At 35.9% G+C, this 12,468-nt stretch overlaps 1 protein-coding gene across 3 annotated transcripts in view; it reads right to left on the reverse strand.

Annotated features, from left to right (window-relative positions):
- Window positions 1-411: 411 nt before the first annotated feature.
- Window positions 412-12,468, reverse strand: part of LOC136246656 (uncharacterized) — a 275,289-nt gene continuing 263,232 nt past the window's right edge. For all 3 annotated transcript variants that reach the window (XM_066038190.1, XM_066038191.1, XM_066038189.1), the window contains one exon: window positions 412-2,406. In XM_066038190.1, the coding sequence (XP_065894262.1) occupies window positions 554-2,406 (1,853 nt within the window). In that variant the 3' untranslated portion in view covers window positions 412-553. The remainder of the gene's footprint in view (window positions 2,407-12,468) is intronic.

The raw sequence follows: 12,468 nt of genomic DNA on the forward strand, positions 1-12,468 counted from the left end.
AGTGTTTGCCCCAAATGCCCAATCCTGGATCCACCATTGCAAATGGCACACAATATATAAGATACTTGTCATTTGAGAATTATAATAGAGTCATTAATTATTTATGAAAATATACATACAGTGTGTATAAACCATGTACAACAAACATATTATATAACCTAGTTTATTTATACTTATCATATTGTCATAATTTTGATACAAACAGCACCCCATATTAGAGCTCTCTTCTCATACATGCTAATTATTCTTAATGGCTCTCAGAATGTCGGTAAAGTCATAAGCTATACGGTATGGAATGAACACTGTTACACAGTCATTACAACTAAAACTTGGAAACACTTTTAACGTCATCCCCTAATTCCCCCTCCCACTTTTAATTAACACCGGATATGGATAAATTTACAAGTTAGCAACAATATGCACATTATAGACTGTCACATTAAAGAATTATTATAGCTACTGATATTTTATATATAAATATACATATAATTGTGGTTCTTGTTAATTAATGTGATAAAAGTGCTTATTGTACAGCCAGATCTTCTGAAACTTGTTATGTAATAAATTTATTTACTATATTAGGAGCAACCTCTTGTAACTTGATGAGGTAATTGCTGTCAACTAACCCAATCTCTTCTTCATGTTGTCCAGACAAGAAATACTGTTTAGTAGCTTCTATATCAGGTGATCCTGCTTGTAACGAGGTGTGGATTAGTTGGAGTTCTTTAATGAATAATTTGACAACAGGTAATATCAGCAGAGTGATCTGATCATAATCACCTGTCTTTGCCTGTAAGAACTCACACTCCCGTATGATAATCTCTAGTAATTTACCATCACAGTATGGAATTGTCTTCTTCACTATGGTAACTGCTTGTTGTGCTGTCATTGCTATGGGATATTCTCTGCTGTAAATTTCTATAGTTTGGATTAAGCTGTGATAGTTCCTTTGAGTAAGACAACATTGAACCTTTTTATTTAATGTTCGACTCAATCTGTGAGCATCTTTTAATACTTTGTGACACTCACTGATTAGTAAATCAAGTTCACCACTCAATGATGGGAAAAATGTAGTAATGCTTATTGAAGTCATTAGAAATTCTTTTATTCTCAGTAATATCGCTACAGTAGTATGTGGATCGATTATAGTTAACATGTTAATTCTTTTGACATAGATGGGTAAGTAATGATATTCGATCTCACATTGTTTGTACTTCAAGTAATCACTTGCACATAACACTCTGTCAAATATGCCATAAGACTTCTTAAATTGTTCTGTTAATCCATCAATAACAGATTGAGTAGTATCCAAACCATCATGTAACAGACTCTTCACTTCAATACTGTCCACACGCTCAATGATGTATTGACTGATGACAGCATGGACCTCCACACAATGTTGAGTATTATTATGTGGAGGTATTGTAACATCAGTAAATTGCACTAGTCCATAGGCCCATAGTACATCAATAACATTTCTAGCTTCATGCTCAGTAATATTCCATAGATTGTGTAACACCGCAGTTTGAAGAGAATTACCAATTCCAGTCCATATTATCAATGGTTTCAGTCTATCTAATAGTGGTTTTGATAGTAACTCCAAGGTCATCTCAATGCAAATCTTTACAGCATATTTACGACTTCTCTCTATGTTATTCTTGTCAAAAGCTGTTAGTCCTTTATCATGTAATTTGGCTTGTACAAATTGGATGGCTTCATGAGAACATAATTTATGTTGTTTCAGATTATGGGACAATTGTCCTCTTATAAGGGACAGAAGCAATGGCCAACAGTTCACATCTTGAACTAGTTCATCGAGTAAGCTCACATCCTCTTGTGACAGTTGACTGATTTCAATCACTCCATAGGTCAGTAGAGAGATAGCTTCACTTTGCTCCATTGGACCTACACTAACTACCTGTTTGGTAGGTATGTATTGTTCAATGTCATTCATCCTGGTAGTGAGGACTATTTTACAGTTACTAAATGCCTTCACCATTGGCTCAGCATCTTCAACATGCCACACATCATCAATAATGACAAGAAGATTACGACAATAAAGACTTGTAAGTTGATTGATTTGTTTATCAACAACATTAAAATCACACTGTTTATCAGTTAATAAATTATACAACCCTCTCAGTTTCATATTAGGATCAGTAACTTGTGGTTCAAGTTCTATGAACACAACACCATCTGTAAATTGTTCTTTTATCACAGGATGATGACATAAAGCAGTGACAATAGAAGTCTTGCCAAATCCACCAACTCCAGTAACTGTTAAACTTGTTCCATAACTATTAGGGTCAATGGTGGATTGACATAATTTACTGACCATTTCATTTAAAGGAGATTGCCGACACACATAGTTGGGTGGTAGTAGTGGAGGCGGTGGACATTTTATACCTGTTGTGAAACATGATGGAGACGTGTATTATTTCAATGACAATAAACTGGGAGCTGCACAGCCCTCAACTTCTATAGTTAGCTATATACGTACAGTATTACCATAAGTAAAGTAAATAATAGTATGAATGTTACAAGCTGGTAGGGATCAATTCAATAAAAAGTGCTTAGCAAGGCTATTATAAACTGAAGTGCAAATTATATTCTACTTTAGCCCATATAACTATCAATAAACCAGCATGGCTAAAGTAGGGATTAAATTTGTACTTCAGGTGACATTCCACTTGTGTAAGCACTTTTAGTTTTAATGACTTCTCCTAGCCTGTAAAGTTCCAAATTTTTCTTTACATTTGCTACTTATCTCTGGACACCACATACAGTACGTACCGTTCACAAGCAACATCACGAGTGTGTGTACTTGCCTTGTTCGCTACACATGTGACACATACCTACTTGCAAGCCACACGTAAAAGCATACTGAACTGAACCTGAGCATACATATACATTAATCTAGGTATTACACATGCTGGTAATGAGCACCGTGCAAGATAAATTGTGTTTGCAGATAGTTACACACGACTGTTCATCTGTTGTGTATCATTGTAGTTATGTACGTACTGCACTGTAGCTACTTAGCTATGCATTTTAACTTCACATATATACTGTATACTGAGTTATGTGTTTAATTTATGTTCATTTTCTGTATTTAACAGGTTGACACACTACAGCCACTGGTCACTATTTGTGACTGAATTTTGGAAATCACCCATATGGGCACACATGAAATAATTAGAATTTTCATGTTTAGTGGGTTGCTAATAAGAGCAGGGCATAGTTTTAAAACATTTCAAGAATTTTCTTGTAATTTAAGGTATTGAGAATGGCTTACAACCATTAAAAATAGATTTGCACTATAAAGTTTGTGATGTGATCATTAAATATTTAGGTGTCAAATGTGCTCATATGGGTGATTTTCCAAAATTTGGTCACATTTTTGAAAAAGTACAAGATGTACATACTGAAACTCTGTTAATGAATAATAGTTGTATAATATTTCTTTAACAGGTTGTCACACTGCAGCTGCTGAATTCCCATCTTCCCACCTTCTGAAAGGCATTATGTACTATGCAAGAATTTATACAGTATAAACTACAGTGTTACCTCCATTATTATAGGTTGTTGTTAATTATACTATACTTCTGCCAAATCAGTAAAGGTGGTAGTAATCCAAGGAATATTCCTTAGTTGTACAGTACAATCACTTATTGAAAGCAGTGAACTATATGCTATGCAATGAATACGCATGCACGTAGCTAGATATATAGTAATAGTCTGCCTGTCATATAAGGTCCAATTGATCATGCTTTTGACTCAAGGTGAGTGTCAATAGAAATACCTCTAGGATAAAAGACGATGTACACAATAAATTACAATTATGTAGCACACATGAGCATGTAGTGTGCATGCTACACATGTGTGTCATAAAGGCCACACGTGACGTTGTCTGTGAACAGTACTGTAGGCACATACATCAAAGGAAAGAGTGCTACCATAAGGCTACTCATTTTTGAGGACATAAAGCTTAGCAGATTCTCAAAATTTTTCTTCAAAGAAAAAAATCTGTGGAAGAAATGTCAAGGTGATGTGCAAACAACAAAAAATTACAAATTGCTTGATTGACGCATGTAGCACGTGGCGATACCATTCCGAGATGTGTGATTGATTTGAGTACTTGTCAGTAATCCAAAGGCATTACATTCACAAAGAAATCTTTATGCCTATTATTGGAAGGATGCTCCAGAACTGAAGAGACACTGACAATGCTTATGATAGTTTTGCTGCGGTTATTATACTATCACTAGACATGTACCTAGGACGATTTCAGTACCATGCAATTTGCTTTTAAGGAAAGGAGGTACAATTTCATGTATTGTGACCGGTCCTTGTCAGTATTCAAGAGATCTGGATATAGATGTCCCTTGTATATTACTATTCATTGGTGCTGTGAAAGAGGATTTCAAATAAAAAGTGCAAAGTTGATTTCAGAAGGCACCCAAATTTGAATGTTTTACTAGCCTTGCAATACCTCATCAAATAGCAGAATGACATTCAAGCTACAAGTAGTGATGCACTGAATGTAGCACAAGCAAATGTGTCAATTCGTAATCCATTAAGTGCCCATGTGGCCACTCCTACCATTGAAATCAATGATGCTGGTTCATCGAGTAGCTAGTGAGAAATCCGATGGTGAAGAAGGTAAGAAAGCTGTGTTGAATTTGAAGAAGTTTTGGAAGGGAATTGGTCACATATAGAGAAGTGCATTCACCCCATCAGACCAGTGCTTACTTATAGAAGGGAAACAGCTTAATTACCATAATATTAATTTTGCACAGTGTTTGCTAAGAAAACAATTTGTTACTGTTTCTGCATTGCTTCTAACTCTGCTACAAGTCTAGAACAGCAAGTCAAAAAAAAAAGGCATACAGATTGTCTGCTTAAACAATTGGCTCCACTAATGTGTTGCATCCACTATCTCTTGTACCAAGAATGAAGTGAAAGTGTCTTTTCTTCTCCAGACTCTGAGATAAGGACAGCACACTTAGACCTCTTAGATAGTACTAAAAACCTAAGTTGACATATGCACCAGTCCAAAAGTAGGAAGGTGGAGATGACTGTGGTGTGTTCAGCATTCCTTTTGCCACAGCCTTAGCACACAATCAGTGTCCTGTCAATGTACAGTTTGTACAAAGCAGCATGTGTTCTCATTTACTGCAATGCTTTGAGCAGCAGTATTTACAGCTAGCTGACTGTAGTCATCATGTACTGTACACTATGTAGTTTGATACTGCATAATAAATGATTAGTTAAGACAAAATAATTATGCAAGTTGTTGCAATTAATAATAATGTACAATGTCCATTCACTTTTGATTCCACATTTTCAAAACCCATTTATAATAATGTCCGGCCTTTTGGTCATATATACTTGTACACATTTTAGCATCCATTGGATGCCAAGGGTAGGAACCTGCCTAATATGCACAAAAGTTTACCTATTATGCTATACTGCACTTCATGGTATCCTGGATACATGAATTATGATATTCAGCTTCTTTTTCTCCTTAGCTTTTTCTTTATTTAAAATGGACATAACTGTAGAGGTGATCTCTGGAAGGGATGGAACTTTAGTTGAGTTTGTGCTTTGATTGAATTAACACTATTAGAATTAGTAGCATTGCTGTTTGGTTCCAACTGTGCATTCTCCAATTTTTGCACATGCTTAGTTAAGTCAGAGACTTTGGTATGTAGTGACTTGACTTCTGATTCAATAGTGGTCTTCAATGATGTGATGGAAGAAATAGTCACCTCTTGAAAAGATGTGAGTAAGCGAGATTTAAGAGTTTCATTTAGTTGAGTATTGATCTTAAGGTCTTCAATTACCTTTGTTTGCTGGCTAATGTTACAGTGTGGAGAATCTTCCTCAGAAAGTTCCTTGTAGGTCTGCTTGTTTAAGCCAACACACATTCTGTGCACCCATGCTTGACAATCACCCTCACAAAACAAAGCATCATCCCTATCAATGCCTTTATCTGGATCACATTCAGCAATACTATGTGACCGGATCTGAAAAAAAGGGACATAATTGCACAAGCCTAAATTTACAGTATATAAGCATTGAATACATTAGGTGAAATACTTGCATGCTATTGAAAAATCCTGTAAACTTTTTAAACCCCCCCATTTTTAGTGAAGGAAAGAACTAACAATAAAAACCTGCATACCATCTTATTTGCCTGCTCAAGAGGAGATGGAAAATCTTTGTGTCGTTGCAGTAGACCCAAAGACATGAACGTTTGTTTAAGTGATCGTACACAATCAATTTTTCTTCACGAATTTCACCTTTGTATGCAGTGAAAAAGGGTGAGTAAAGGAAACACGTACCCAGTAATTGATCCCCCTGTTCATGGCGAACACGATGGTGAAAATTGTAACTCCATACCTCAATTTGTTAGCAAGTTACAACCGTTTTTGTAAGCGTCTGTAATATATAGTTCCCTATACCTGCTGCACAAATCGATTTTTCTGTTGCTGCTACTTTGTAGGGCTGTAACTCCCAAAATTATTGGAATATGAAGCTGAAACTTTGCCAGTGGGTACACTTGGCTAAGTAGATTATAAATATGTAATAAACAAGAATTCTAAAAGAAAATGCAATTATGTCCTGTTTTCGCAGATCTGGTCACATGTTTGAGCATATTAAGCAATAGATTGGGGATGGATCATCACTTGCTCCTTTTTTGTTCTGTTTCTGTCTGTGATCTTTAGGCAGTGTGTATTATGCTCAGGATTACCTCTCTTAGAAGCCATAGGGTAGATTAATTCAAATTAATGCAACATGAACCTAATAAACAGCAGTAACAAAAACAGAAAACTTTACTAGTACAACTAACTGTTTGTGACACCGTTGGAGAGACACCATGGTTCCACAACTCAAGAGGAGTAAATGGTTCCTGCTACCGTCTGAGCTTCCTCCTTCACAGGCCTTCTGATTGCAGAAGTTTTCACTCAACAAATCAACTTGAGGAGCAAAAAAGTCAATGATGTCGACAGTATTGGATGACGAATGTAGTAGACAAAAAATTAAAGCCACAATCCATAATCAAAGTCTTTTTTAGCCAGTTTAGATACCTGAATGGCTTATAACTTGGCCTAATTATAACTTGGCCTAATTTATCCCTACTCCTTCTTCTTTAATTTTTAAAATAATCCCTTGCCTGCCTTCCGACCCCTACCTAACACCCTTTATGAAATTTACCTGGTAGAGTCAACATTGAGTTAACAACTATCTAAAATGGCAGGAAACTTAAGTGTTGGCCACTTCTATTGTAGATGCTATGGAAGGTAAGAAATTGGTATATAATGAGTGAAAATTTGGTACACATATAGCTTCAACCATCGGTGGGGTACAACATACTGAATACTTAAAGCTGATATTTCTCGATACCTTTTAAATAGGCAATAAGACCGATTTTCCCAGACTGGGTCACACTTTTTGTTGTTGTTGGAAGGAAGATGCATATTTTCATGATCCCTACTGTACAAACTCTATTACGTAACTTATGTATGGTATCGCACAAAATGTTTGGTGGGAGGAAATAATTATTGGTGAATTCATGAATGAAGTCATTGACAAAAAATGTTGGTGAATTCTTCTAATTCTATTTATGGCATATCACAATAGTGATACTCTCAACCAGATATCTGATAGGTTGGCATTTCATTCATAATAGACTATGTGATTCATGACTACCATGAATACTTGGTGATGTGGGAGAGTCCAATTTACAGAGAAACTCATACATGTAGTTGTCACCACAAAGTTGGAAATGTACATGACAGTCATGCTGTAGTAGTAAAAAAAAATTATTAGCAATAGTTGAAAAGTTGTTGGACATATGTGACCTGGTCTGTGATAAGATTTCTTATAGACTTTCCAAATTTTCAAGTTTGACTGATCATATCTCCTCACTCTTTCAACTTACCACCTTCATATTACACCAAACCATAGTGCTATGTGAGGAGTACAAAGGGACCAAATGTCAGGGTGATACCACATTCACAAGTCAAGTTACAGGTTGAAATGTACATGAAATTGAAAAGACAAGACCCCTTTTCGTAGACCGCATCATATATTCTTTACAGAGTTTCTTTGATATGCTCCATGTTTTGATGCATGGTGGTATGATTAAGTGTAAAGTGAATGGTGGATTGTCTCATTTATTGCAAGGGGCTCTAGAAATACTGCACATTTTGATGCTTTTCTCAAACCTCTACAGAAGGAATGAAGAGAAAAAAAAACTGATTGAACTCTCACACAATTCTGATAAGTCAACTAATCAGCATCAGTCCACAGTAGAAGTAGCCAGTCAGCAGTGTCCGTCTACAGTGGGGTAGTTTAGTTACCCAACAGTCTCACCTATAGCAGGACTGTGAGCCAGCAATCTAAACTTGTAGCAGGTCAGCTTACAGCATGAGTATAGCTACTCGGAAAGTTTCAACCTATAGAGGAGCAGTTCTACTGTGATGAAAACAAAGGTGATAATCAATGTTTCTGAGTTGTATTTCACCAGAATTGTCTCCACCTAAAATGAAGCCAAAGAACTATGATGTGGAAGGGAAATGAACTGTCCGACTTCATCATGATTTATGTGCAAGAGTTACTTACTGTATGCCGCAACATAAATGGCTTTTATTCAACTTTTTCACAAGACAGGGTAACACAATGGTCAGAAAATCAAGTATTATCTTTTATTCAGCTCGGTATCACTAAATTGTTTCATTGGTGAGGGTTAAGAATGATGATTCACTGTTTAACACTGCGGATGAGGAAAGTAAGAAAATTATTCAAGCCTTGTTTCATGTAAAGAAAATGTTGCCACAAAGTTTGTGCACTGTCAAAAGCAGAAGGCATTGAAGGATTATGGAGTACTTAGCATAGTATTTGTTACAGTAATTTCCTTCAAGGAAACTACTCGCAAACTGAAGTTTGACCAGCAATTGGTGAGATATCACTTTAGATAACATGTAGCATTTCCTTTGCTATAATAAACTTTCTATTGTGTGATAATTGATTCATGAACAGTAGGACCTCGATTATTCAAATCTCGTTTATCTGAACCCTCGATTATCCAAACTGTACAACTGACTGCTCTATTAGAGTATTTTGTCATTAGGTGAATGTTTTATTAGAGTAAGTGTATGTTCTATTAGAATAGTTGAACAGAACTCTGTATATAAACGAATGGGCATCCTTTATCTGAGCAAATTCAGTTATCTGAACACTTTAAAATTTATGATTGAACTGGCACACAAGTGTTCGGATAATGGAGATCCTACAATTACTAAATACATCGACTGTGATATTCATGTACTGTAACCAAAATGTGATAACAGTGCCTATCAATGTCTAGTATAATACGTTACTAGCTATATAGTATGGTTTGGAAATAGTTCAGCTAATCATCAAGACAACTAACAATTCCAACTTCCTTAAAGCCATTATGGACAATGTCTGGCAATGATTGTATAATTGACCATCCACTTTGCACTTAGCTTAACAGTGCTTAACTTTCAACTGATTGGTTAACTTTCTACTGTTTCTTGCTTCTTCAATTGAACACACGTTTGTTTGGCATACCACTTTTGAAATTTTGTCACAAAAGTCCTTGGCGATTTACTGATACTGAGGTCAACAGAGGCTGTAACCTGTCATTACTGTAACAGTAACAATGAGATTGATTTTGTTATCATCTAAAGACATGAGTACGTCTGTGTGATTTGATCCTTAAAATTATCTCCTTAAAATTATCAAAATTATATGTGGGTGATTATTATAATTTGACGAAATTTTCTCTCATGGCGCATTCGTTAGACTAATGATTATGTGTGAGAGTTAAGTTTGACTGAGGGCACAAAGCCCCTATGTATACATGTGTACCAGTAAACACAGCTGTTATCTGTATCTTGTCGATTAACAATGATATCGACATGTTATTATCCTTTCCTTCATTGCATCACAGGAATGGAATGTATGCCAACTTCATCAAAATTTGTTGCACCTCTAGGGATCTCATGCATGCAGATAGCATTCTTGTCTGCCAAAAAAGTTTTCCTTTGAACTTACAACAGTTTCCTTTCCTGAGGCAGAGGTGGTGGCCCTTCTCTTCACATATCCCATTTACTGAAGTACCTGGCCGATACAGTACTCAATTTAGTCTTCTTTTTGAATCATGATTCATGAAAATGCCTTTTGCAGTTGTGCAAAAAAAATAAAATAAAATTCTGTAGTCATCTCTCTCAAAATATGTATGGTAGTTCTGGACTTCTTTGTCAAACTCTTTGCCAATCAGTAGAGGTCATCCTTACTTCTTATGAGGTAAAGTTTGAACTTCTTCAGGTATTTCCTTATCACCTGAATCCTTCAAATCTACTGAGCGCTGTACTACTACGGTATTTAATCTAGGTAAAGATTCTTTAATCTTTGCATGGTTCAAATAAAGATCATGATATTTCCTTTTAAAATAACTAATAGAGACTGTGATGTCATGTTCTGCAGCTCCTTTCATCAGTTTGAAATAACTGGCATTGAACTCTACAAAAATAGGGCTTACTTGAACAAGAAACTGTTCCATCTACTGTTGCTAACTGACTTTCAACAACCTTAGAGAATTCAGCATTCACAGCTTGTATGAATGATGACAGTATTTTTCACCAAGTACGTAAGCCATGTGGGTTGGGAAGGTCTGCAGAAGCAGAGCCTTTCTTAATATGAGAAAATTAATTCAGAATCAATATCAATCTCCGGTTGTGCTTTCTTCTTTGTTGCTGTGTGTTCGACTCTTCTATATACTTGGCAGCTTATCTGTCTCTGTTATTACTCTATATTACTTGTACAGGATGTGAATACAGCACTGTCTGTGCTTGCATTGTGCTTGTGTGTGTACTACATCTTGTATCAGTGTCTATGTAGCATTTTTGTGTGCTTCCCAGTCATCAGTATTGAAGTCTACAACTGCTATGGTGTCAAACAATTTTTAAAATATACATACACTGGACACACTAAAATGAATCACTGAAGCAACAACAAAACATGAACTACTAATACTGAGAATAGTGTTATGAAATGCAATATGTCAATTCACCAACCTTTTTCGATGCGTTTATGCTTATAACTTAGTTGTTCCTGGAGTACCATTTTAGAACCTGTGTTAATATATCATAATAAATCAATATAAATATATATTTATATATTTCAGGTATCTATGTAAATCTTGGAAATCCCTTGTTCATGTCTCAATAGATCCCTGTCTCTGAGATGATACAAAACACGGCAATTACGCTCCTGTTACATTGACAACACATGGATATTTAACTGGATGAAAAGTGCTGTAAAGTGTGTGACAAGTCACAGGGAGGTGTATTGGGCTTGTTAACACTACATTTCTCATGCCATTTTCATGCCACAAGCAGCTGTAAAGGTACAACATGCAGCTATGAAGTACAACAATGGGCTGTGGTCTAAAATAGTTAGACATTGGAACACAGGATTCTAAGGAATTTAGAAACCCCCAGGCCCTGTAGTAACGACCTCGTTTTACTCGTGCACCACAACATAGGGCCTTCGGGAATCTACTGTAAATTCCATAGAACCCTGTGTTTTGATGTCTAACTAATTTAGACCACAGCTCATTCGTGTACCTTCACTGCTGCTTGTTGTAGCTTTCCAGCTGCTTGTAACACGGGAAATGTAGCATCCACGAGTAGAACAGTTTGTAATGGCACTTACTATCCAGTTAAACACCCATGCGTTGCCAATGTTAAAGGCACATAATTACCGTGTTTTGTGTCGCCCTAGAGACAGGGATCTATTGAGACATGGACAAAGGATCTACAGGATTTAGATACCGGTAAGTAGCCAATGAAATTCGAGTATTTCAACTTGTTGTAGTCTAAGTATTATACATACACATACACACACAAACACACATATATGTACATACATATGTGACCGGATCTGCGAAAACCCGACACAATAGTGCAAGCCTAAATTTCCAGTATAAAGCATTGAAAACAATGGGTGAAATATTTGCGTATTATTGAAAAAAATTGTATTTTTGTGAATGCCTTTTTCTTAGCGAAGGAAGGTACTAACAATTAAAACCTAGTTATTATATTATTCGCCGACTCAACAGGAGTTGGAAAATCTTTGTTTTGGTGCAGTTGACCAAAGGATATGCAAGTTATAAGCATTTGTTTATGCCATGTTGAAGCAATCATAAGAGATCAATTTTTCTTCGTGATTTTTGCCTTTGTATGCAGTGAAAAAAGGTGATAGAAGGACAAACGTAATCAGTAAATGATTTCTCTATCCATGGCAAACATGATGGTGAAACTTTCAGCCCAGTACGTCAATCCATTCGTAAGTTACAACCATTTTAGTAAGCACCTGTAATATATTTTCCATATACTTACTGTACAAATCAATTTTTCTGTTGTTGCTACT

This window comes from Dysidea avara, chromosome 2 (assembly GCF_963678975.1).
Source record: "Dysidea avara chromosome 2, odDysAvar1.4, whole genome shotgun sequence".
In the NCBI taxonomy this organism is placed as follows: Eukaryota; Metazoa; Porifera; class Demospongiae; order Dictyoceratida; family Dysideidae; genus Dysidea; species Dysidea avara.